The sequence below is a fragment of the Pimephales promelas genome, chromosome 5 (assembly GCF_988280905.1).
Source record: "Pimephales promelas chromosome 5, fPimPro1.hap1.1, whole genome shotgun sequence".
NCBI lineage: Eukaryota > Metazoa > Chordata > Actinopteri > Cypriniformes > Leuciscidae > Pimephales > Pimephales promelas.
In genome coordinates this window covers 31849658-31876491 of record NC_142773.1, presented here as the reverse complement: position 1 = coordinate 31876491, position 26834 = coordinate 31849658, and the positions used below count along the sequence as shown (strand labels likewise).

At 38.9% G+C, this 26834-nt stretch overlaps 1 protein-coding gene across 5 annotated transcripts; it reads right to left on the bottom strand.

Moving 5' to 3' along the window:
• Nucleotides 1-21: 21 nt before the first annotated feature.
• On the bottom strand, nucleotides 22-26586 carry kcnn1a (potassium intermediate/small conductance calcium-activated channel, subfamily N, member 1a). 5 transcript variants are annotated; one of them, XM_089131305.1, is made up of 10 exons: nucleotides 25501-26584; nucleotides 16558-17007; nucleotides 14654-14749; nucleotides 13720-14138; nucleotides 7402-7543; nucleotides 7150-7260; nucleotides 6841-6968; nucleotides 6286-6294; nucleotides 5018-5087; nucleotides 22-2398 (listed from the first exon to the last, which is right to left on the bottom strand). In XM_089131305.1, exons 1-10 carry the CDS (start codon nucleotides 26464-26466, stop codon nucleotides 2114-2116), a joined length of 2676 nt encoding a protein of 891 aa, XP_088987431.1. In that variant the 5' UTR covers nucleotides 26467-26584; the 3' UTR covers nucleotides 22-2113. The 5 variants fall into 5 exon arrangements, 2 of the variants coding, with proteins under 2 accessions (XP_088987431.1, XP_088987432.1); XR_016168565.1 differs by having other exon boundaries at nucleotides 2322-2398; nucleotides 5018-5476; nucleotides 25501-26586; XM_089131306.1 differs by lacking the exon at nucleotides 6286-6294.
• Between the last annotated feature and the right edge of the window lie 248 nt (nucleotides 26587-26834).

The window sequence follows — 26834 nt, the reverse complement described above, 5'->3', positions numbered from 1 at the left end:
CCCCCCCCCAACCCCCCCCCCCCCCCCCATTATCCAAGTTTTCAGTTTAAATGCAGTCATTTCTGTTTGGCAAAATTGCTAATTTTAGGTATCGTTTGTACACAAGAACAGAAATACACAAGACCTAAACGCAGTATTGACAAGACTGAAACAAGCTAGATAGGAGTTGTGATGATATGGTAAATTATGTATCTTTTTCTCATTTAATATTTTTTAACAAATGCTTTACAAGCAAATCAGAAAAAAACAAACATGCATTAGAAGTATTTTGGCAAGAATTTGGCTTCAATTTGCACAAAGTCTGTGTCTTTGAGTGTGTAAATACATTTCCATGTGATCATATGCTGTATAAAAACATACGTTTTCTTAAATTAAATGTATTTAGACTTTGGTTAGGAATATAATGTCTTGCAGAATAAAAGTCTAATAAAAATCTAATGATTTATAAATATTAAATCAAGCACAAATAATTAATACCCCATTTTTGCCTGATCTTATATAGGTTTCTCCAAACAATCAACATTAAATAGCTAAAATAATGTTTAAATTCATTAAACGAACTAAATTGAATAATAAAAATAAAGCTTTTCTAAAGCAAGTTGCAATGGGATGGTTTGCAGTCATTTACCGTTGGTTCTAATCGGTGACAATTACATTGTCAAACACATAACATTGTCAGTTGCTTTAAGGTTATGCGATTATTTAAAACCATAGATGTGAGTAAAATACATGTGAACAGGAGAGACAGATTTTTAATCTAAGCTGCCTTAACGGTATATTTTGAAAAGTGCAAATGTGAGCCACGATAATGTTCTCCATCTCTTACTGCTCTATCAGATGTATTCTCTCAGAGAAGATCTTCTCATGATTATAGAAAGATTCGTCTAGTGTTAATCCTATTTTTTACTGATTCATCAATCGCTTGGTCGAGAAATTCATTTAGGTAGAACAAAGAATGCATTTAACAAACATAACCACATTACTGCACCGCTATATTTGCAACTCTAAAAATACTATCCAACGTTAAAAAGGAATCTCTGTGTAAAAAATAAATGAAATAAAACGAACACACACACACACACACTTTTGAAAAACCATCCATAATCCATTCGTCACATTTGCACTGAAACATGCAAGGTTTAAATCTCAGTCCTGTCATACATTTGTGCCTATACCACAGCATTAGCACTCAGTGCTGTCATTTCAAAATCAAAAATGCAGCCTTTCGGAAATGTGAAGACTTCTGGAAGCTCAGATTTCATTAAAATGAAGAAAGTGTTACCAGCTTGAGTAGAAACAATTACTTCTTGTATTCCTTCCTTCCTTCAATTCCTTTTTCCCTCCTCCCTTCCTTTCTGTCTTTCCTTGCTTTTCTAACTGATGGAAGTATTGAAAGGCTTTGGAAAATAAGAGAAGACTGCGACAAAGTTAATGGTATTTGTTAAGACAGACGAGTTAAATGTCTTCAAGAGGAATGTATCTGAAAAAGGAATGCAATGCTTGTGTTTACATTGTACAAAAACTCGCTCCAAAATTTGTAAATGGACAACCCTCCACAATCTATACATTCAGGCACTGAAAAAAATAACATGCCAATTTGTAACTAAAAAAAGGTTAGTTGCACCCAATTTCCCTTAAAGGAGCAAGGGAACTGAATCCTTAAGGTTGGCATTCCTGCATTATTCTACTCAGTAGTAAGGTCATGTGCTCCTCCGTCTCCAGCTGAACGCTGAAGTGATCGCAAAGCACCCAGAAGCGCTCTCGGTGCTCATCCTGGCACAGATGTCTTATAGGACCAGTGAATCTCTTCTATGTGGGTGCGACGCTCCTTTGTGGTCTACGTTGGTTTACCTTCCTGTGGACCCCATGATGTCGCAGTTTGAAGGACCAGTTTCCTGGACTCGCTCTAGCTTCCTGAACTCAGTCTTGTAAATATATGAGGGCTTTACAAAAAAGCTAACTTGAACAGCCATACAATGGCTAAACATAAACCATATATCTACTATTTTTGAATTCTTCTCTACTTATTAATACGAGTCCTCAATCTCGGCTTGATCATCTTACGTGATTAAGTCTGAGACCTTTGGAAGCGGCGTTGGGGTCCGGGTCAGCGTTAGCCACTGTCAGAGGAAGTGTGCGGGGCAGTGGAAGGGGAGCGCCGCCGTCTGGAGGGGGTCCAGGAGCGTTCTGAGCCCAGTGAAGTGGGGCGGAAGCGGTGCACGAAGCCATCCAGGAGGTCCTGCTGCTGCTGAGTTATGGCTTGGGAGATCAGACAGGGCAGAGCCTGCAGGCTGCCGGTGACTGCGTCCAGTTTGTCCTCCAGCGTGCCAATACGCTTGTCCAGCTCCTCGCTGCGTTCCTGAAGCTCTGACACCAGGTCATACATCACATTCTGTGTCTAAAAGAGAGCACAGAGAAAGAGTGAGATTGAATGAAATCACTCAATATCAACCCATCCATCCATTTAGTCCTACATCTTATTTAGTTGAAATATTTGGTTTCCCTTTATTTTGATAGTCCCGTTTGAACATTCTGTTGACTATAATTAGCGTTGCACCTACATGTCTACACACGGTGCGTTGATCCCGGGAAATTGCTGGAAAATTGCCAGAACGCCTTCTGTGTGAACGCAAACACGACCCGGGATTGATACCGGCATCGATGCCGGGTTGGGGACCTAGTAACATTGCCGGAATCAGTCCCGGAACACGCGCTGTGTGAAGAAAAGACAGGACCAATGCGGTAAGGGGTGTGTCTTAAGCCCCTTTCACACAGAGATTCCGGAAAATACACGGATAATGTGACCCGGCATTCGTCCTGGGATTGTTTGATTTCGGTTCATTCACACTGCCATTGATTTGCCGGGATCTGTGAGTGCGTTCACACACAACCCGTAAAGATCCCGGAAAGACACATGACGTCAGGATGAGACGTGTAACGTACATGTCGAAAACATGTACACGCGCATACCATTCCACAAAGCTGGTGAATGATCTCAGCTTCAGCGCGGATAGTGAGGAGCTCGTGGTCTCTGCTTCGTTCCAGTTTGCAGACATTTGTTCTGCCTTTCTTTGTTGATGACGAACACAAACTTTCTTCTAAGAGCAACAGAGTCGCGCGATGGCACGAGCGTCATCACTATGACACGCCCCTTACGGCATTGATCGTGTTTGCGTTCACACGGAAGGCGTTCTGGCAATTTCACGGCAATTTCCCAGGATCAACGTGCTGTGTGAAAGGGGCTTTAGTCAAGTATTAATAGACTGGTAGGGTTAGAGTAAGTTGACATGTAGTTGACAGTAGAATGTCTGTTGGGGGACTGACACAATAAAGTTAGCAGATATTAAGCAGACAATTTACTAATACTCTAATGAAAGATAGTCGACACATAGGTTCAACGTAACTTAATCAACAGAATGTTCAAAATGGACCATCAAATTAAAGTGTTAACATTTTCTTTCTGTATTTACTTTAGTACTACCCTTTAGAAGAAACTTGTATGTTTCCCAGATACCAAAAACAGGTACAATTTACCCAGATCATCAAAAGTTTCATACAGCGACTGTTGGAAAGGGTTCAAATTTGCATAAGACACTGTAAAAGCAAATCATGTGCAGGACATGGAGGTTTTCAGTGGGCTGTTTAACTGCTCAATGACAAACATGAACAACAACAAAAAACTTCTGGATGGCGATTCATCCATGTAATGACACAGCATTAAGAATCAAGTATGTTATGTAAACTTTTGATGGGATTATTTTTATAATTCTAGCTATTCTGTATGCTGGTTTGATGCTGCACTAGCTGGTCGACTAGCATAACCATTTACATTAAAGGGTTAGTTCACCCAAAAATGAAAATTAAGTCATTAATTACTCACCCCCATGCTGTACCAACCCCGTAAGACCTTCGTTCATCTTCGGAACACAAATAAAGATATTTTTGATTGAATCTGAGAGCTGGATCAGTCCTAGATAGAATGCCTAAGGGACTGGCTCTTGACGGCCCATAAAGTCATTAAAGAAAAGGTTTAAATATTCCATGTGCCTACAGCGGCTCAATTATAAGTTTATCAAGCGACGAGACTACTTTTTGTGCGAAAAAAACATAAATAACGACTTTATTCCACTATTCCATTACTTCCTTATGGGCGCATGCGCGAGAACTGAGACGAGGACGTTCTCCTTCTACTACTTTTTGTTACCGGCTGCTCACCGTATAAAATGATGATCCATATATAAGGCGCTCCGGATTATAAGGAACACTGTCGTTTATTGAGAAGATTAAAGGCTTTTAAGTGCATCTTATAGTGCAGAAAATACGCTAATTGAAAAGCGTATGTACAGCGCGCATCTTCCTCTGCTTGTAAACAGAAAGTTTTGCGCTTCCAGCTATATCATCATCTTATACGGTAGGGGGCAGTAATACTCCTAAGCGGAGCAGCCGGTAACAAAAAGTATAGTAGAAGGAGAACGTCCTCGTCTCAGTTCTCGCGCATGCGCCCATAAGGAAGTAATGGAATAGTGGAATAAAGTCGTAATTTATGTTTTTTTCGCACAAAAAGTAGTCTCGTCGCTTGATAAACTTATAATTGAGCCGCTGTAGGCACATGGAATATTTAAACCTTTTCTTTAATGACTTTATGGGCCGTCAAGAGCCAGTCCCTTAGGCATTCTCTCTAGGACTGATCTAGCTCTCAGATTCAATCAAAAATATCTTTATTTGTGTTCCGAAGATGAACGAAGGTCTTACGGGGTTGGTACAGCATGGGGGTGAGTAATTAATGACTTCATTTTCATTTTTGGGTGAACTAACCCTTTAAATGAAATAAAAAAAATACTTTTTCATTCTCTACAATACTGAACATGTTGGTATCTTTCAAATACTGAAAAACTGGAAATAAAAAAACCCAAAATAAAACTGAACTACAAAAATAAAACAATACTGCAAACAGCTAAATTAAAAAGACAAATCAAATACTAAATAGAAGCAAAAAACAAACAAGCCTTAACCGTACCTTCGCCAAGTCCACCAGAGTGTTGGCCTGGTCGTTAAGTTTCCTCTGCTCCATTTTCACACTGCGGAGCCTGGGAGGAGGCAGGGTTATGGAGGGATGGGGGGTTGGGAGGAGGGGGACGTTAGGGAAGAGTAACAGATTCCTGTCAGGAAGACTTGATAAGGATGAGGGATAGAGAGAGAGTGGCCTGCATGCAAGCATTCACAGTCCTGTTTGCCATACCAGTCATGCAAACCCAATCTATGAAATGTAAAGAAGAGAAAACTCTTAACTTAACGTTCAAACATGACACATCTCCTTTTGCCCCTGCAGGCACGCGTCAACCATTCACAAAAAAAGCCATCCGAGAGCCTCGTTTGTGGATGAGGTCAAAGGAAGTGGCAAACAGCTGAGGTAGAGGTATATGTGACACCGCTGAAAATGCTTGTGAGAATGGCATTGCTTGCTGTGGGCTTGCTTCTGAACAAAATTTTAAAAGAATGTGTTAATGAAGTTTTTTTTTTATTATTTGTGCCATAGCAACTATGAAAGAGTACAGGGATGACTCTGACCATGAGGAGACATTGTAAGAAAGGCTGCCTTAATATCCTGCCCGTTAAGTGTCGTAATTAAACGAATGCGAGTCTTCCGCTCTGATTTGTCATTCATTAGCTAAATGCCAAGCTTTGAATTTTTTTTTTTTTTTTGTCTTTTCAAGTTTAAGGATTTATTTTGGAACATCCAAAAATAAAAATCTGGAGATGCAGGACATGGCCAGCATTCTTTCTAATGCAAAAACTCCATATCATCTTGCATCAAAGCCCTGGAGGACCCTAAATGTCTTTATCGGCATCAGGAACACGGCATCAACCGAATGCTTTATCAATAGACAAATTCTATAGAGGTTAATTGCAAGACTATTTAATGAAAGTCAATCTTTAAAAGGTGCTGTTTCTGAATGCCCTGAACATCCTGTCCAACATACTGTGCTTAGTTTTCCTCTGGACACACGAGGTGGGGCTATCAATGCAAGTTAATACAGAGATTTACGCTTTTGAATAATGGATTTGGTGCAAATGAACAAATCAACAGTTCCAAAGATGCTTCTCCTTCAGAAGGTCACATAAAACCATACAGCATTAAGTAATGTTGCATCTTTTTCATTCTAGACTTAGAATGGAGAGAAGCAATATATAGGTAACCAAAATCGGCATTCAGCTTCCGACTCCATGCATATGAAACAGAGACAGGGAGGATGTGGGGAGAAAAACACAGAGGACAAAACTTACTTCTGAGCTCTGCAGTGATAGAGCAGAACGAAGACAAAACACAGTTTAAGTTTAGAAACCACAACATATACACAACATGTGAGCCATTACACTGCACTAACCATAACCACAAGGTAAGGGTTAGGGGAAGGAGAGGGGAGAAGGACAATCATCACATTACAAAGAATAACATGCTGACTGATTCTCCTGAGAAGGTTCAGAAATCAATCCTAATGTCTTTGACATTTGATTGACAAGAACTCATCAATGATTTTGGTAACTGGATTATCAAATACCTTCCGCTTCTTATTTAACATGACTTAAAAAAAATATACGACAGTTCCTTTAAAAAAAAGACACAAAACCAAAATATTCAAAACATGAAAGAGTAGTTTCTCGAATTAGTGAAGACAAACAAAACATACAGATGCACATCCATTATAATTGTATATCCCAAAGGACCACATTTTAACTTTTAATCGTACTAAACGTTCAAGAGACAATTAATCATAACTGCTGCTTATCATCAATAAATAGCCTGCAAAAAAATCGGAAGTGTATCAACGTTTTGCTTACTGGTGAATGGCCTGCAAGAACTTGCGCTGATGTTTGCGCACTTTGGCATGATCTATCTTCTTCACTAATTTTGTGTGTTTGTAGATGAGCCATGTTTCCCTGAGTACATTGGCAGCTGTGTTCTTTACCTGGGAGAAATAGATGAAAATTCAACATTACTACAGAGTTGCAATAAATGACCATTATCCTTTTCATTATCATTAGCATTTTTTCCAGAGAAACTGGGAATGTATAAAAACAAAACAAAACAAAAACCATCAGGATTGGTTAAAATATATATTTTTTTTAAAAAATACTCTTATCACTTACTCGTTTACAAAGTTGGGTGTCCATCATGAAATTGTGGACGTGTTTCTCAGCTTTTGTCAATTCTAACTTTCTGGCCACCACCGCGACTACAAGTGCAGTGCAACCAGCTCCCTACAGGAAGAGATCATTAATAGTATCTGTTTTCAAAATACATATCAACACTCAAAATGGGACAAAAAATGAATTTCACAAATGCAAACTAATCTATTTAAAATACTACATTTAAATATAATTCCTTTTTTAAAGACATACCATGATTCCTGTAAGAAGACAGACCCCTTTCCCACAGTATGTGTGAGGGACCATATCTCCATATCCAATTGATAGGAAAGTTATGGAAATTAGCCACATAGCGCCAAGAAAGTTACTAGTGACTTCCTGTTTGTCATGATACCTAGAATAGTAAGAACAGAATAGGTAGACAATCTTAATCAGGCTGTGGAAAAAAGGCTAAAAGTTTAATTACTTTGTCCATCTGACAAAATACGTGTAGAAATAGAATTGGGTAAAATTAAATCTCAACATCAGGTCTTTGATTATTTTTTCCCCAATAAAGACAATAATGAAAAAAAAAAAAAACCCACAAACTAATAGAAAAATGACCAAAAGCATTTTTATGCTTTTGGTAATGTTTTTGACCATACAACATTCTGTACCTTCCCAGACTCAAAACAAAATGCTCAATGTTCTGCAGCAATATCTATAATAAAGTAAAAGCAGTAATAAATGAATGTTTAAAGGAAGAAATAATAAAAATTCAAAGTATTTAAACATTTTAATAATTCCTTTAAAACACAAATTATTTTGTATTTTCAAAAGGAAATTAAACAACCAGCCCAAATAGTCAAATAAATCCTTGTTACTATGTAAATGTTACTTTTCCCTTTGCATAATTAGCAACGCTTGACTGTGAAATGCAGTCCACAAGTCAGTGGAAGGATAATCCAGAAATGTTTAAAAATCCTCTGAGACTATTTCACACGACCTAACTTATTGGTCCCAGACTAGACTATTGCCAGCAGCTCATCGACATATCTGCAGGAGGTTAAACTTTCACCGGCCTGTCAAAGAGGAGCTAAGCACAGGTCAGAAGACATGTATCTGCATTTAAGACAATGGAAACACTTTTGATGAGGAATAACAAAACAAGGCCCAGGCCCTTCAACGGACATATTGAGTGAACGAAAGTGACCCACAATTTTAATTCAGCATCTAATCAAACACATTTATAACATTTAAAAAAAGTTAAATGTTCCTCAATATCCCCTCTAAGACCGCATACTCAAAACACAAGAGTTGACATGCCATCATCAGGTGCACCTGTCTACAGCACAATCCAACTCTGTAGTCATGCTCTAAGAGCAGGAGCATTGTAATTGTTTTGCTATTGTTCAATGTAATGGGAGAGCCCCATTATCACATGCGAAAAGCATAGTTACCATGCAGGCATTTTAAAGAAGAAATCCACATCCTGCATGCTGAATAAGCCAGTATATTGAGAGCAAAAATGCAAACCCTATAATAAAACACAGTATATGCAAGTTGATCACAGTATATGAAAGTTGTTAAAAATTTGTTCTAGTGAGGGATTATTCACAGCAATTAGGATGTTTGCCCATGTGCTACATAACTATTGTAAAACAACGCACAGTGCTGGCACAAATCATTCTCTTGGTTTAGTCATTTTCAATGATCTTTTTTGAAGCTGGTGTCAGATCTCAGAGGTAACCAAGTCCTTGGCATACCAGATTTTACTCTCGAAGAGCTCTGGTAAAGACCCTCTTTTACATCAGACTGGCATTCTACAGCTATCTCATTAATATGCTTGCTCTTAGAAATCTAATTAGATGCTAATAATTCACATGGCACAATTTTGGGAAGAGGTCGAACGTATCCTGTGAGGTCTGTTTGCACACATGACCACATGCAATGCAAATCTGATCATGACTATGCACACAGTGAAGAAGTGAATTAACATTTCCCTCAATGCTGGTAATCGAAAGCAAAACGCTTCACACTGGCCTTCTAAAGCTCTCAATATACTGTATGCAATACTGGCATAAAATGGAGAAGAGCTGGCACCACCTTCAACTTAGATCAAGAACTCAATCTGAAAAAAGATGTTTCCCCAAATACCCCAGTCATATCAAAATTTCACATAAAAACCCATACAGTTGTTTTGTAGAAAAATTCACAGAACCCAGCAATCCATGCCTTTAATGACTCGTACCCTGACCGCATGGTTAAAGGATGCAATGATGAAGCAAGTATAAAGCCATTTAAACGTATTTAACAGGGGATGCTCGAATACTGATTTTTGTGTTATGGGCAATAATTAATAAATGGACATTGGACAATAATAAAATTCTGTAAGACGCTTTAAATGCTACATGTGAATTTAGGCATCACATCATTAAAATGCACAACATGAAAAATTTATATTCAATTTAAAAATGTGCTAAAGATTACATTTAACAGTGTAATAAAATTAGTAATTATTATTGCTTTTACAAAAAATTTAAGCGAGCATTAGATGATGGACATCTAAGGGTAATGAGTATGTAAAATGAAATATATCTTAATTAATAACCAATACAATACCAATATATTGTGCAAAACCTAAAAATAAAAATAAGGGAAATGAGTATGCATAAGTAAATATTCAATATAACCTGAAACAAATACATTAAAATATAAACTACCAACATCAGTTGATAACCGATATGGTAACGATATAGTTCAAAATCTAAAAAAAAAAAAAAAAAAAATATAGGGTAAATAAGTATGCATGAATAAACATTTTAATATAGACAGCTGATATATTGATAACCGATATTGTTCCGATTGTGCATCCCTAAATGTTAATTACGTTTCACACAGTGGCAACGCCCAACACATATAATCCCAGTTTAGGCCCCTATTCCCTTGCATAGTAGTTCACTTCATTGTCTGCTCACACTGCAAGTTACAGGCCTCAGTGTGACAATAAAACCAGACAAGGTTCAGACACAATATTACAGTTCTCTGGAGAAAAGTAAGATGCTTTGGGCACAAATAAAACATTAGGACACGTTTTGTAGACTAACTAAACATATGCCGTCAGTGAGCCGGTGTTTATTCATCTTCTGATTTCCATCCTTAACACAACACTCCAGCAACTGTGTGCACTAAAGACAACAGCATACATGGAGATATTGTGGAGCATCTTCACAAAATGGAAGGTATTGTACTATAATGCACCTGCTCTATTTCCTATCCAAGAATATCATGCTTTTCTGCTATTGTACTTTCAGCTACACGAAAACATTATCGTTTGAGAAGGAGATCAAGGTGGAATGATGCATGGAATTGTAGAGGAAAGGGCCTAAGAGAAGGAAACTGCCTGACTCATGCAAAATATTCAGGGAAAAGTGGGCAGGGAGGGGGCGGAAACGGGACCAAGAGATGTGAAGCAATGAACAGGAGTGTGAATGAATGATAAGCCAACGTTACAAATAGCAGCAATGTTCCTCCAATGTCCCAACCCTTCCTTCATTTTTCCCCATCCCTCCCATTCCAGACGGACTCCGTGCTCGTCCAGTCTCACACCGTTCTGCCCTTTGGGCTGGCCAGTGTGCTTAGAGAAAAGAAAAAAAGTGCAGTAAAAGGCCCAATTTAGCAGCACTTTGGAGAAACAAGCGCCTCTTTTGAATGACAACAGAGCAGTAAACATGAAGACTACCATGCTGTTTCATAGTTTACCAGAAGTGGGCACCCAATAGTCTAGCATTCCAAAGCCTTGCTAGCTCTCGTCTCTGAGGAGACTGTGCTAGAATGGACAGCAACATTTCACCTTTCGCCCAGTGTTGTTCGACTGCATGCACACATCTTCCGTGTGGTAATCGGTCAGATTTAAGCTAAACAAATGTGTGATCAAACGTTTGAATAGACCTGTTATAGCAACCTACATTTGAACACTACAAAGTTGCAAAGAAAAGCACATGTATCAGGTAAAATTCAAAGGTTTGTTTCACAGGTTTTGCTGAAGCTCTCTTTTGGTGCTGGGGCGTATTACAGTTGAATAACAGCTGCTGAAGAAATAATCGGGGGGAAAAAAGAGTTGCCCTCAGGCCTGTTTGTAAAGGTGATTTGAAGGAGCTGCTCCATTTTAACACAAACTCCCTCCTCCTCCCTCCCTCCTACTCCTGAGCACTTTAGAAAGAGACGCTTGATTCACAGTGCTGCGCAAATCATAGCTTTCGAAACCATTAGTGCATTTGCTATCAACAGACTTCTCCTTTGCGGATGGTGCCACATTCACACGTTTTTTTTTTTTTCCCTTTGTTTTTACCAATAAATTAATCTATTCGAGTTTTTATTTTTCGGTCAGAGCTGCTGAATCCCACCCCCTCCCCCCTCTTAGAGCAGCAGTGGCACCAGCTCAATGAACAATGATAGGTTTTCCACGGCTAGAGAACGAGGACTCACATGGCATCCCTATGGAGCAGCATAGAGGGGAAATAGAAAGTACAACAGTGAATTATAGTCACACACACACACTCGAAACCTCCCATTCGCTCATAGAGACACGCACACGCAACGCAAATTACTCACGCAAGAAAAAAACCAGAGTGTGGGCAGCATCGTGTCGTGCATTGCAGCCGATGAGACTGGGGTGCAGAGTGCTGGGTAGCGGTATGGTGTAACATCAAAACCTTCACCTCGTTTACCACTCCAAACTCTTCATTGTTGCCTTTTCAGTCTCTTGTAAACCCACCAAAGTGAAATATAGCCAGAGACTGATCCTTTTGTGAACCATCTTTCAGAGTGAACCATCTTATTTCTGCCACAGAGATGAGAGTTACTGACACCTCTTCTTGTCATCTCTTTTCTTTTGCAATAAGGCATTTCTTTGGCTTAGATGGAACAACTGTGTTTATTAGGGCTATTAGGGCTGGGTGTCAACACATATTTCTCAGTTCAGATCAATTTTGATTTACAAGCACTAACTGCAATTCAGTTTGATAACAATTTTGATTCTTTTTCATTTGATAGCGATTCATTTGGGGATTTTGCTAATACATGAAAAAATTCACTGAATGTTTTTAATTCACTCAAAATAATTGATAGTCAAAAAGTCATTTGTTTGTGAATTGAACTATACTGTATATCACTGCAGTCCATCTCACGGTACACAGCCTTTTTAACACACTACATTCACTGCAAACTGGTCAAATATAACTTTCTTTGTTGGGACTTTGGGATTGTTCAAATGAAGATCGCACTCAATCTGAAAATAGATACTTTTTACCCAGCCCTATTATATAAGCATACTTCATTTCTAGTGCCTCATTCACACTGACAGCTTTTGAAAATCTGACCACAAATTAAATGTATAGCTGTTTAAAATGTCGGTTTTGCATAAATGTGTCATATCATGAACAAGGCGAAAGATTATCAGTGTATGAATCTATGAATCAAAGTAACGTACACTGTAAAAAAATATTGTTGGTTTAACTTAAAGTAAGTAAACTGGTTGCCTTAAAATTTTAAGTTAATTGAAATGGAAAAAGTGAGTTAATACAATGAAGGAGAATTTTTTAATCATCAGAAACTCAAAATTATATGTTATCTGAACTAAATAAATTATTTAAGTTGATTTGACAAAAGAAAAAAATGTTGTGATTACCAATCATGAAAAGGTTTTTTTTACAGTGATGACGTCAAGTTCTGGATTGGTTTTATTGTATTGCTGCACGTGTGTAAATACAGATCATATACTGCAGATCAGTGAAATCCCTCACAGTAATATTAATGTCTTGCCTATAGTCGACTACAGCATCTGACAGGAGATGAATCAAGTGCTGTACTCCTATTGGTTATGACCGCATTGCATCACCTCATTTCGTTTGCGTAGAATAAACATTACTTTGTCATATCGCTGGAGATTTGCAGTTCTCACTGAAAACCAATAACTTACAATTGGTTTGTCGTTGCTGGCAGTGTGAATGGGGCTTAAAGAAGTTTCAGTTTATTAAATTGATTCTGGTTCAAGGCACGTGTTGGAGAGGTAAATGTGAGGAGAAGCAGGTAGCGAAGGTAATGGCAAAGACACAGTACAGATAAAACAGTTAAGGATCATTGTCTTTTGAATCTAACCCATTCATTACAACAGTGCTGCTTTAGCCCAACAAGACTGTGCATGTCCATTTCCTTAATATGTCGAAATCTACACTGCCTCATGGGATGAGATCATGATGATGCAGTTTTTTGAAGTGGGTATCCTCGAGGCTCCTCAAAATTACCAAAACAAACCATTCCGCAAACAAACAATTAAGCAGTCATGAATTATTTAACAATTGCTAATACAGCTTACAAAACATGGACTGGGATTTGTGGTGCAATCGCAGAGCTGATGGGAGAAAAGCTCTTCATACAGGCAGAGTGAGGCTGTTGGAAATGCTCCTTTAGGGAATGAGTGAGTGGGAGATGCAGAGAGAAGAAGAGAGCGAAAGACAGAAAAAGAGCGAGAACGAGTGGAGGGGAGGGGTGTAGCTGTGTAGCTCGGGATCAGTCGCTGTGGTGCCATACCTCTCGCAAACCCGAACGGTCCAGGCCGCGATGATCCAGGAGGAGATGCTGAAGACCAGCAGCACGGTGCCCGGGCAGATGGTCATGAGGGTCTTCATGACGAAGCGCGTGTTGAAGTTGATCTTGTTGAGGGCACCTATACTTCGCGAGGAGGCGTCGGTGAAGAGCTTGCTATGAAGGAGCATGACCCGGCCAATCAGGTAGAGGCGGAGGAACATCGGGATGGAAAGAATGATGTCTACGTCGGCATCGGCCACAGAGGGCACGTAGGTGAAAGCCAGCCGGGCTGTCCATGTGAACACATACTGGCCCGGGATCGGGTGAATGGCACACACCAGCAGCTCCAGGACAATAAAGAAGATGCGCTCATATGTCATGGCTATCCTCCAGTCATCCGCCCCATTGTCCACCATGAACAGCTGCGGGGAACAGGTAAAGAACAGGGCGTATTAGCAGAGAAGTCGAGAGGAACTCTCTGTTCCTCTGGAAAACACGTCTAAGTGGATGTAATGTCAGGTGATGACAAAGGCGAAGTGTGCCATTTTTTCAATAGTAAAAAACGTATTCCCGCTTAGTACGAAGAGAAAAATTTAAAATTTAATTATTAAAGATGAATAATAATGACTAAATCAACAACAGGATAAAAATCAGCATAAACAGCAAAACAATTATACTATAACAGCAACAATAAATTGTAGCCATGCTGAAATATCCAGCTCAATTCAATGTCATTAATTTGGGGGCGGGACTATTGTTATGGCCAGCCAATGGCAGATGGGGGGAGTGTTTCAGAAGCCTCCTTGAAAATGTTTTTGAATTCAGTTTGTTGATGTTAGTGGCACAAAAACGTACACATTTCACCATGGCATGTACAATGATAATCATTAATAGATAATTCAAATACAAGACGGACTCTTTATAATCAAGAACTAACCTGTATTTCCCGAGCGTGGTACATTATTATAAGACCAAGCAAAATAACAGTGGAAAGGCTGATAAGGCATTTCAGTGCAAATGAATATGAAGATTCCTGCAGCAAGAGAAACAACACACACCATTAGTACGACCATACATAACCACAGTCTTGCAGCTTATGCTAAAGTTATGAAATCATGCTTACTAAATGAAACATTTTTGGATGAATAGATGCTGTCTAAACCATCTGTGTCACACAATACACTGCATTGCTTCACCCTGGAGGAGTTAATCCCCACTGTGTCAGGAAAAAAAAAAAATCACTTTCCATAATATTCCCCATGGCAACAAATGAACCTCGTGCATTTGAGAGCCAAAACGTCTGATTAGGTTTGATATTAGGTTTACTTTCAGCATTAACTCCCTATGACATACAGTACATGGACAATCACGCTACGCACGTGGGTGTATTCGATGTGAATACTTGAACATGTTTTTCGGCACTGTCCTGTCATCTCAGCTTAAATGTGTTGGTGGGAGTGAGGGACTTGTTAGTTGAAATGTTAGTGTTGAACAAAAGAATGAGGATTACAGATCAGCATGTTTCAGAGACTGATAATAAACAGTAAGGTATAATGTAGTTCAGGATATAAAATACCCATTTAGCCCATCCAAGCAAATCAGTCAATACTGAAATAGGGTAAACCTGTATTTTGTTTGTTAGTTAAATACGTTTTTTTTAGCTAACTTTGATGTAATGGTAGGTTAAACATCTGTCATGTCAAAGCAATTCTATTCTAAATATACAAAAAAATGATTGACTTTTTTTAAAAGAAACTAGCTGTATCAAAATTTCATGTTCTGTCAGAATGAGGAAGTGAGGAAAGTGTGCATAATTTATATAACCACAGAAAAGCAATTAAAAGATTCAATTTTAACAGTGAAATTAGACTCCCGTCTCCCTTACCCCTCCCAGGTCCCAATGGTCCCTCTACGAAAAAATTAGGTCTGAAATTGTTATAAATTTCCCGTGTGACAAATTACACAGTAAACTAATTATTTCACCTGTTGGTCACCGGAAGGTTTTTTTTTTTTCCAAAGGTCAGAATCCTAACAAACACATCTGGAGTGACTTTCTTTCCTGTTGACATTCACATGCCATTGTGCCTCGCTTTTCTTTTTCTTTTCTTTCCGTGCAAGATCAAGCCATGTGATAATTCGGTTAATTCAGCTGAATGTGACAGTAGCAGTGTAGCAGTTCTCTCCCACATGGCTAGAAATAGCACAACCATTACAAAATCCACATCTCGAGGGAACTGAGTGGTCACAGTACCAAACACCTAATTTTGTGGACCCTGCGTTAAGAATCGCTTTGGGAGTTGTCTAATAGGCCTACCTCAAAGTTTATAGCATTTCAGCCCTCCAGTACTGCTTGTGAAAAAGACTACAAAACAGTAAGGAGATGAGAAGAGCTACATCCCAGAGTAGATCGATGTGGTTTAGAGGACAAATATTTATGTATGTACTATGGTGGCTATTTATGCCAAAGGTTATGAGGGATGGCATGAGGAATAGTGGGCTCCAAAGGACTGAGACCACTAATATTAAATATTGTAAATGTTATTATCAGCATAATGATTTGCTTGAAAATTTTATTTGAAAAATGCTGAATTCCAGAATGTCTTGTCCTTTTTGCTGTATTGACAGCAGCGCTCAAGTTGATACATTTCACAAATGTATTAATTTTTTTAAGAAAATGACTTATTTATTCGAGATTTTCTAGATCATAAAATTTCTGTTTAGTTTTAGGTTGAGATTTTGTATCCCAGAATTTCACTGTGGTCTCAACCATTTGGATCCCACTGCTTATCATGAGCACATTTTGCATATTTATGGGGGAACATGAAAAGAGGAAGCACCTACCTTAGTGTAAACCCCCCAGGATAGTTCAGTCTCAGTTACCATGACAACGATCCCAAACATACCGAATATTAGGGCATAGTCACTTAGCCGCTTGCGCTTCTCAAAAAGTGCCCTCCTGTGGCCCAACTTGTAGCCAATATCTTTATTTTTTTTCTGTGGTGCGTTGCCACTCTCTCGGACCAGGCTCTCATTGGACGCCTTGCTGGGGTCCTCGCCACCTCCCTTGGAGACGACCACTTCCAGGCCGGAGCTGTGAAGAGTCTGGAGCGGTTGGGTCTCAGAGTCATGCTCTGCTAGGTTGCGTCGTGACGCCGCCAGGCTGCCCAGTGGTCTTACCACTCCTCCATTGTACTTGCAGCTGTTCATGGCTATCTGAGGGAGTGAGTGACTGCTCTCGGAGAGGGAGGGCTTGGATCCAGCATGGCTCAGCTTAGTTCGCTCAGCATGTGCCTGTCAGCGAAAATCAAATACAGACAAATAGGTGTCAGCAGCATGTACACTGAAACCCTGCATTAATCTACTCTATTGGCCCTGTTCCACGTGTGTCCCAAGGTTCATTTCATCAGAAACCTACTGTAGCATCTTCACACCTCAGTGTATCGCAATGACTAAACGTAATTTGGACGGTGAACAAGTATAAATCGATACACTTTAATATAGTTGTGTGTGAATGATCTAATTTTATAATGAGAAAACTGTGAGGTCTGATAAACTGTCTACTGCCCTGACAATATGGATAAAACAAATAAAAAAAGACAGTATTTCAGCCTTCTGAATCTGAAGGAATACAATAACAGAAATTACCCACACAGAACAGATGTGCAGCAATCGTGATGGTTAGCGGCTAAATATCCCAATATGGAGCGGTATAATGACGTTTGGATGTTTCACTGTTAGCCTGGAGTGAGGAGTGGGCTTTGTGAAAGCTGTGGTACTGGTGTTCTCTCATACTCCTGGATCCATGTTTCTCTCACAGGTGAGCAAACAGTGGAAAATAAAGTGGAGCTAAAATTGGAATACTCGCAATAAAGCCTGTTAAGATCATGAATTTTTATTATATTTGTATATTTTTGGTGTCTTGGAATGATATCATAAAAAATTAAGGTAATATATAAATATATATTTCTTCTTGATTCACTTTATATTCACACTGAAGCCCAGCAAACATATAATATACAGTATGTGTGAACTTTACATGAATGCTGGTATTTCTTTACATGCTTTAATTTACTTTATTTGATGAATGACAAAATGTGACTAAAATTTAAAATGTAAAATTATTACAGTTATCCAGCCACCTAAAATAATTGCAATTATTACTGCAATTAACTTATATACTTCTTGTTTAGAACAGTTTTATAAAAGTAATTAGGGCTGCACTGATATAAAAATTCTGGCCGATATTATAATTATTATAATATTGTGACAGATTAGGCTACTATGGAAGCCCGTTTCTTTGGAAGCTCGTTTCCACCACAGTTGAGTAATAAAATATAATTCTGTAAGTCACAAAAATGAGAAACTTTCTCATAATTATGACTTAGTTTTTCATAATAAGGACTTAAAGGAACACGCCAACATTTTGGGACTTTAGTTTATTTGTTCGTATGGGGTTCGATTTTCTGCATTTTTCGCATCCGTAGCAAGCAGTTTAACTGGTGTTTTGACAATTCAGAGCCACCGAATCACAAATACGAAAGTTTCTCATTATTACAAGATGTTAAGTCATTACGAGGAGATGTCTCATTATTATGACATAATTATATTTTTACTCAACTATGGCGGAAACGTATGAATGATGGAAAATCGAAAATTAAAAAAATTTAGGAAATAAGCATAAACTAAATATTCAGGTATTGGTCAATACTGATAAATAATAATATTAATAATTTAAAAAAAGGTCATGCTCCTGTGCTGAAAATATGAGAAAAACTACTTGAAAATTATACACAGATTTCCAGATTTCTTTAACAGGGTGTGTTGCTGCTTCATACACAAAAATACAAATGAATAAAAGACCATCTAATATGGAAGCCCGTCTCATATACTTTTAATTTATCATTAATGTTATTCACTGCAGAGTGTGCCATGTTTGCTGTGATGCATAATGCATTTACATGGCTTTGCCCAGCGGATGTCGCTAGTGTGGCACTCCCTTCTGCTCCACTGCTTTGAGCATGAGTAGAAGTGCGAGAAAATAAGTCAACAGAAAGTGTCTCATTATAATGAGATGTATATGTGATTTTCAAAATCACTTAAATCCTATTCCTAACCCACTTACTGTACAACACACCCGTTAGAACCAAGTGCAGTGGTTTTATTGGGGTAATCCAAAATCATAACCAGCCAGGCAAAGGGTCAAAATCCATATAAGAAAGTCCAGAAACAAAACATGACAAAGAACTCAGATGTGCACATAACATTAAACAAGGACTCGATGACAATCACAGAAACAAGCAGGGTACATATACACACAGATACAAACAAGGTGACGGGAAACAGCTGTGTGCAATAATCATTGAGTGACAAAACAGGATGATGGGAAATGTAGTCTGAGTGAAGGACACCGAGGTGGAAGAAGACATCTGCTGGATACCCAGGGAAACACAAACCAGACACTGTGACACTTACAGCCACTGAGTTAGAAATTAATATTAAGCAATTTAATCATCTGTAGAACAGGCAGGACTCAAAAAACTCCAGCCAATCATTTCCAAGACCACCTAAAATCATTGGACTGTAAGTGCGTCAATCAAACGGTCGTACATATTCAAAGCTCGTGACCCAGGCACAGTAACTGCAAGTTGCCCCGGACGGTACAGAGAGACAGAGAGAGTGAGTGCAATCTTGAGAATCTGAGTTTTGCAGATGCATGATAGAGCGTCAATGTTCTTCGAATGGGTGGAGTCAGGGCCAGCGTTGGAGAAAAGAAGGTAGGACCTTTTGAGTTGTTTATTTCCAAAATGTGCCGGCCGTTTTGCAAATCCCATACCCTACCTTTAAGTCATTATTATGAGAATGTTTCTTATTATAACGAGATGTTAAGTCAACATTACGAGATAAGTTTCTTATTATTACGAGAAAGTTTCTTATTATTATGAGATGTTAAGTCGTTATTACGAGAAAGTTTCTCATTATTACAAGATGTTAAGTTATAATCACGAAATGTTAAGTCATAATTACGAGGACCTTTCAGATTATTATGAGAAACTTTCTCAATATAATGCTCCTGTTGCTAGCTCATGGACAGCTAAAACTCACGATCTCTGGCTCTGCAAGATTCGCAAGGGAATGATTCAGATTCCTCTTGGCACAGCTACTAGAAGACATACAGATTGCTCACGCTTCTTTTACAGTCTATGTATAGAACACATATTAGGCTCAGTAGGTTCTTCTTCTTCTTCTTTTACCAAGAACTTTCTTGAAAAATAGGCTAAACAACCATAAATGGCCAGGTACAAAATATGAAATGTCTTAATCATGGCATATAAAATAAAATATAAGGAAATGAGTAAAATAAAGAAGAAATCAAAATAGATTCAAGTAAATAAAAAATAAAGAAATTAAAGAGGCTCAGTAGCTTCTGCAGCACGAGTACACAAGATCCACAGTTGTTGTTGCTGTTACGTGACGTACCGGTGTCGGACTAGGGTTGACAAATGGGATGATGATGACATAACGTGATGTTTCACGAAATATACGAATAGGCTATACACAAGAAAACGCAAGAGTGTCATTTTCAGATTTATCCACTCTGGGACCCAATTTCAAAAAATAGTGATTTAGGCTACCAAAAAGCCAGATCCGTCTGGACGAAACCCCGATACGATACAAAATGTTTATGTATACAACTGAACACTTCTCCGTGTCAACAAGGCCTTAAATTCCCCCCAAAATGGCAAAACCTTTCACAGGTGAGAATGTGTTTATTTGTGTTTTTACTTTTATATGTATTATTAACACGATATTACAGATTTTTAAACTATGGTAATTTGTTTATGTTGTGTTAGCTAACGCCTTTAACTTGTTTTATTAAATCCTAAATCATCTGCTGAAGACTAATGCAGATATAGATATTCATACATACATATAACTACACTTGCAGACATAGTCAACTTGCTCAACAGTATTCACAGACCGGCTTTGACCATTCTAATATTGCGGACGGCTTAGCTTACATATAGCGGCCAATAGAAACAGACTTTGAGGCATCAATGCATATCTGTGATAGACACACACTTACACAGGCCCGTCACAGTGGCTTTTCAGTCTAACAACTTGGCTTTACATACAACTGCCATATCATATCACTTCTTTCCTAGCTATTCTGAACTTAATACAACACCATTTCCAAACACCCCATCAGCTAATGCAAGTTTGAGTGTGTCAAATTTTTAATGTCAGTACTATTAATAGGAGGCTTTGAACACAGAAGAGGCCACTTTGAAAGTGATGGTATTAAAAAAATCACTGCGTTAGTGACGGGAGAATATGCCAACATAATCATCTACCTTTGTATGAAAGCTATAATGCAAAACCACATCACTAGTAGGCATGTTTTCAAAAAGGACACATTTTCTACTGGAGGACCAAGAGAGGGTACTTGCAGTGCATTATACAAATTCACACTGTTTGCTTTGCTTACATGTGTTATGCAACTTTCCAATGTACCCTTCTGACTAGTGATGCACCAATGTGAAAATAGTGGCCGATACCGGTAACTGATATTAATATTGCTGTTATATCCGATACCGATATTTACCGATGTCGATATCTTTGAATAGAAAACTCATAGTGAGAGGATCCTCTTCAGACACTTTGAAGATCGACCAGACTAACAACATCGTTGCTACCTCACCAAAGCCAAAGTTAAACTGACCTTGACTTTTTTGCCGCCTCCACCACATCATGTGACGTGTAATGTGTGCGCTCGTGCAAAAACAATCATCCCCGCCCCCACACTCAAACCTACACACACTTCAAATACACAGGGATGATTATCGGCCTGTTCACGTCGGCCCTATTTTGACATCGGAACGATACCGATGTGTAAAAAAAATTCCATATCGGCCGATATTATATCGACTGCCGATATATCGTGCACCACTACTTCTAACGCAACTGGGACTGACCTGAAAAGGTCATCAAAAAGAATTCATTATAAAAAACACCAATATAAAACCATAATCCCAGTGTCTAAACTAGAGTGGAATACAAAATTGATGATAATGCTTGCATGCTAATAATAGCTAGAGGTTTAGAGACTAAAATCATTTATTTCCTTTAACATTTTGATTTCAGATTTAATAATTTCTATTTAGATGTTCTTATCAAGACATTTCCATATTTTAAAAAAACAACTTTCGAACAACACCAGCTGAGGTGAATTTTTTTCTCATATTCTCACTTTAAGCAACACCCTAACACATTTCCTGTTATCACACAGGCATTTTGACCATTAGGTATCATAGATGAATGAAAAGTAATAATTCCATTTTTTCACCATTTTCATATCATGCAATAGCCTGTGGGCTGGGGGTCAACTGAGATTAAACTATGCACTTCCTGATGATGCTAGGCATTATTAAACGCACAAAGAAGCAAAACGCAGAGCATGTGCATACTGCCCAAAGACACTGAATGCCTCTGTGATTCTTTTCTGTATCATAGGGCTGTTGTGGTTGAATATGTCCTCCCTAAAATATGTTGCGGTTGTTGTTGTTAAATCTGTTGTGGTTGAATATGTCCTCCCTAAAATCTATTTAAATAGACCTTTTAGTCATAGAGGATATGAGGTGGCAAGGAAGATAAAGGAAGAATGAAAGACTTTATTAGAAGGAGACTTTAAACAGCTCTTTCCTTGTGCCTCTTTCTAACAATTTCCTTAAACCCTGAGGTGGTAAATCCCTTTATAAACAGGTAACATCAGTCACACATGCAGCTATAATGAGTTTATTCATTAAAATGATCAATTAGATTTTATCGCTTTCTGATAGCTCTCTCTCTTTTTCACATGTTAAAGATGTCAAAAATAATGCAGAGAATTAACACCAGGCCTTCATTATAGATAAAGAGAAGCCAGTAATACATTTAGATATTGGTGCTTAATTATATCAAACACTGCCCATAGACAGTTTGATAACAGAGATATTGTGTTAATATGGAGATTGGACTGATATGACACTACATTGCTGATTATTTTCATTCACAAAGCCTTTAATTTTTCATCAGATAATCTATTAATTAATTATATAATGTTTATCAGATGTTTCGCATGACATTACTCCAACACCAGAGCAAGGATCACTGAGCAAGCACAGAGGGGCCAGTTAAAGGGAAACTAAACACTGACAAGAATAAAGAATTTTAAAAAATTACAACGTTTTTTTTTTTTATGTTAAGCCTTTCAGAGCACAATGTCTGTGCTTGTGGATCTGTGGTGTCACACGCCGCAATAGCAAACTACTATTAGGTTTCAGTTTGTGTCACATGATATTGTAACTCTATACTTGATTGGTCCCTCTAAGCCAAAATAGTTTTTGTTTAAGCTATTAGCCAGAACAGTGAGGTTGAACAAATGTTACAAATACACCAGTAAGTATATCAGACTACATAAGTAAACAGTTTTTTTATAAAGAGCACCAGCAAAATGTTATGCATGTTGATTCAAAGATATTTGTTAAACATTATCAAACAAAAAACAATATCAAATTCAGTTTAATTTTCAGAAGAAAAAAAAACTATACATGACATTTTCCCTCATTTTTCTGTTGGGAAAACTGCCAGTGTGTCTGCAGGGTACAGCAAGACACGTCTTGAGTGAAGCAATCGTGATCTGAGGATCAAAGCTTTATTTAATAATACAATTAAATTGAATGGAGCATCAATTATTGGACGCGTGGGACAGATATCGAGCGTTATTGCAGTTCTTTAGATTTGTAGGGTTTATGTATTCCAAAAGCAATTTTGTTTCCATTACCACATGTCTCCTATTAACAAAGCGTGTACACAATAGAGCACAGTATTCAGAAGTACTAAAGGTCTCTGACTCCACCCTGCCCGCTATATTCTGCCCAACTGATAAGACTCTCAGCCTAAATAAATTTCCTTTGACTGTGTATACTCTCATTAGTAACCTTCCTTTCAACTATCTAGCATCAGATATCAAGAGTTTTTTTCTTTGAAAAGGTCAGTTTATTTTTCTTCCTTTGTTAGCTTTCTTCCTGTCGTACCGGTGCTCCACTCGGGTTTAATGCAACCTAGAAACTCTGAAAACAGCTAAATGGAAAAAGTCTGTATTTGGGATGATTGGTGAACCATAGTACAACATTTTAGCAAAAGGTGCTGAGTGTAACTTGTTCGGGAAACATTTGAAAATTCTTTGTATTTAATTTTTGAGATAAAGTTTTCTCTATTATTTTTACAAATCCTTTTGGTGTACTGTAAAAGATTATATGATCAATAAGTTATGACAACATAATTTACATTGCTTTAACTTTTTTTATAAGATAGGCCTGTGCAAGATTCAACTCATTTTTTTAAAGTCAGTTTAATGTAAACGTTGATTAAGAAATTACACGGTTGAAAGTGAATTATTAACCACAACACAGAAAGAAATGAATCTAAAAAAATGTTTACCTGTGCACAAAAAGTGATCCTTTCCATTAGAGATACCTATGATATAAGATGTTTTACTAAATGGACAATTATCCTTCTTGATGAAGAGCCGTATTACAGCAGGAAATGAACTTGTGCTGATTTTGATCTAATCCACATTTTAATGGTTCAATTATTTGTCCAAATATTCTGTGTGTGTAAGTCCTTACATTATGAGCCTTGGCTACTACCACCCAAGCAGATAAGCCGCCGTGATTGACCAATTAAAAGGTATTTCAGAACCTGAGAGCATGAAGCAGAAATGGAGACATGAATGGAGCCTCGGTGAGTGGCATCAGATAACGGTCAGAAAAATAAATGGAGCCCAGGGAGCTGTTCGAGTCTATTGAATGATCTGCAGATGAAGGCACTGGCACGGCAAATAACGAGGGCATTATTTGAGCACGCTGTAAAAGTGGCACAGATTCATACAATACAGATTTCTGCAGAGGTTTTAATTCGTTATAATCCCGTGCATGTAAAGAAAGATTGAATATTCAAAAGAAAAAATTAAGTAATTAGGTAAATCATAATTGAGTTATGAACGAAATAGGATCTAATTTCAGCTGTTCTGTCCTGTGGCAGACGGGTGCTCAGACTCAAGAAACGAAGAGTGAAAATTGATATCAAATCTATCAAAATTCAATCAAAGTGTCAGTGCTGGATTATGGCGTTAAGCTTGGGTTTAGTTTGAAATTGTATAATAAGAGCGTAATTGTTAATTTTCTGAATTTTCAAATGCCATTATGATTTTCGAACCTTTTCATAGTTTTTTTCCACATTTGAATGAACATATTTAACAATTTTATTAATTTAATAATACAAATTTGGGCACTGCAATTAGACCCTTTAAACGAAGAGAAATTTCAAGTTTTGCAATGCATTGCTGTCGAATATAACAAACGTGTGTGTGTGTGAGAGAGAGAGAGAGAGAGAGAGAGAGAGAGAGAGAGAGAGAGAGAGAGAGAGAGAGAGAGAGAGAGAGAGAGATGTGAAAGGCACAGTGGGTTTTTATGTCCGCGTGAGTGTATGCATGAGATGCAGTGTGCTTGATGTCATCATGTTGATAGGCTGTTTACGAATACGCGTTTTAGTAAATCAAATTAGCCGACTCAAAAGCTTAACCTCACTTTTATTCGTTTAAGGGCAGCAAAATAACAACAACAACAGGCGTGGTCGCATATAACGCAGCGTATTCTATAGAATGGCATATTGAAAGCTGCGCTGGTGTCCATACATACATACATACATACATACATACATACATACATACATACAAAAAACTACCTTGTGTTTGCCTGCTCGATTTTTCCTTTCCTCCTTGTCGTGGGGCTCTGGCCACAGTTGACTGCTGGAGCCGTACGGGGGGCTGCTGTTTTCACCACTAGACACCGACGAGTTTCTCTCTAGCGCGCGCTCGCATTGATACGGCTGACAGAGTGCGATTCCCCTCTCCTGCCTGTCGTCTCGGCCACTCTGCTGCCGCTGGAGGCTGTGTTCCTGGTGCTGATGCTGCAAGAGCAGCTCCTGCTGGTTTCTGCACACTTGCTCCGATCTGCTGATGCAGTAGTTGACGGGCAAGCTGCTGCCCAACAGTAACTGAGCCTGAGGCTCAATTAATTGCCTCTCCTTCTCGGCATCCTCGCGTGCATTTATCTGTCCTTGACCAGAGTTTGGCAAGAGTAGCTCAAAGGAGGGGTCCCTTTGTTGATTATAACAAGGTTGCTGCAGCAACTGGTCTTGGTCTCGACGCCCCCCCTCCCCGACGCCACGTTGTACAATCTCTTGTTTGTAATTAGCACTCTTTTGGCGCGTATCCCGCGTACAAAAAATGTGCGAAGGCAGAGGCGGCGGCAGCAGATCAGATGGGGAGGGCTGCGGGGAAACGGAATATTTCTGCTGAGCAGAATGGCTGCTCTGTGAGAGCCCCTCGGAATGACACTGATAGCCAGATGAGGCCCCTGGAAACGGATGGGGCTGGTTGTCGTAAGACTGACGGTCACTGTGCGCTCCCTGTGCGAGGACGCATCGGCCGGTCAAAGGCAGGCACTCGCCGTTCCTGGTGCCGCGGTCCGGACAAGACTGTACATGTCGGCTATGATGTGAGGAGGTGGATCGCTCCTTTATCGATGGCGGCGGGGGCGGCAGACTAAAGAGCGGGGCGACTGGACTAGATCCTTCCTTATGACTGTCACGAGCGTCCGCGTCGTTGGTGTGCGGCTGGTGGACAGCTCCCGCGTGCCGATGCCGCATCCCCTCAATATCCGCGTCTTGTTGTGGTTGCTCCTTTGCCTTGTAAAGCACCGACACCCATTCATTGCGATGTGCCCCAAAAGAACCAATCTGACTTGTCTCATTGGTGGGCTTGAGCAAGACCTGCCTCGTGACGTCATCACTGAGATGAACACCGCCGCCCTCGTGTGAAAACCGCTTTATGTTTAGCTACAGTTGATAAGATTAAACCTGAAATGTGAGTTGGGTATTTGCAAGGTTCTGCACGAGGCGAAAGCTGAATGCCTTGGCGGGATTTTCTTTTTTAAGCCTTTACCATTGCATGGCAATATTAAAAAAATAACGAGCATCACTTTCACATGACAGGTGCACCGCTGTTATAAATTGGT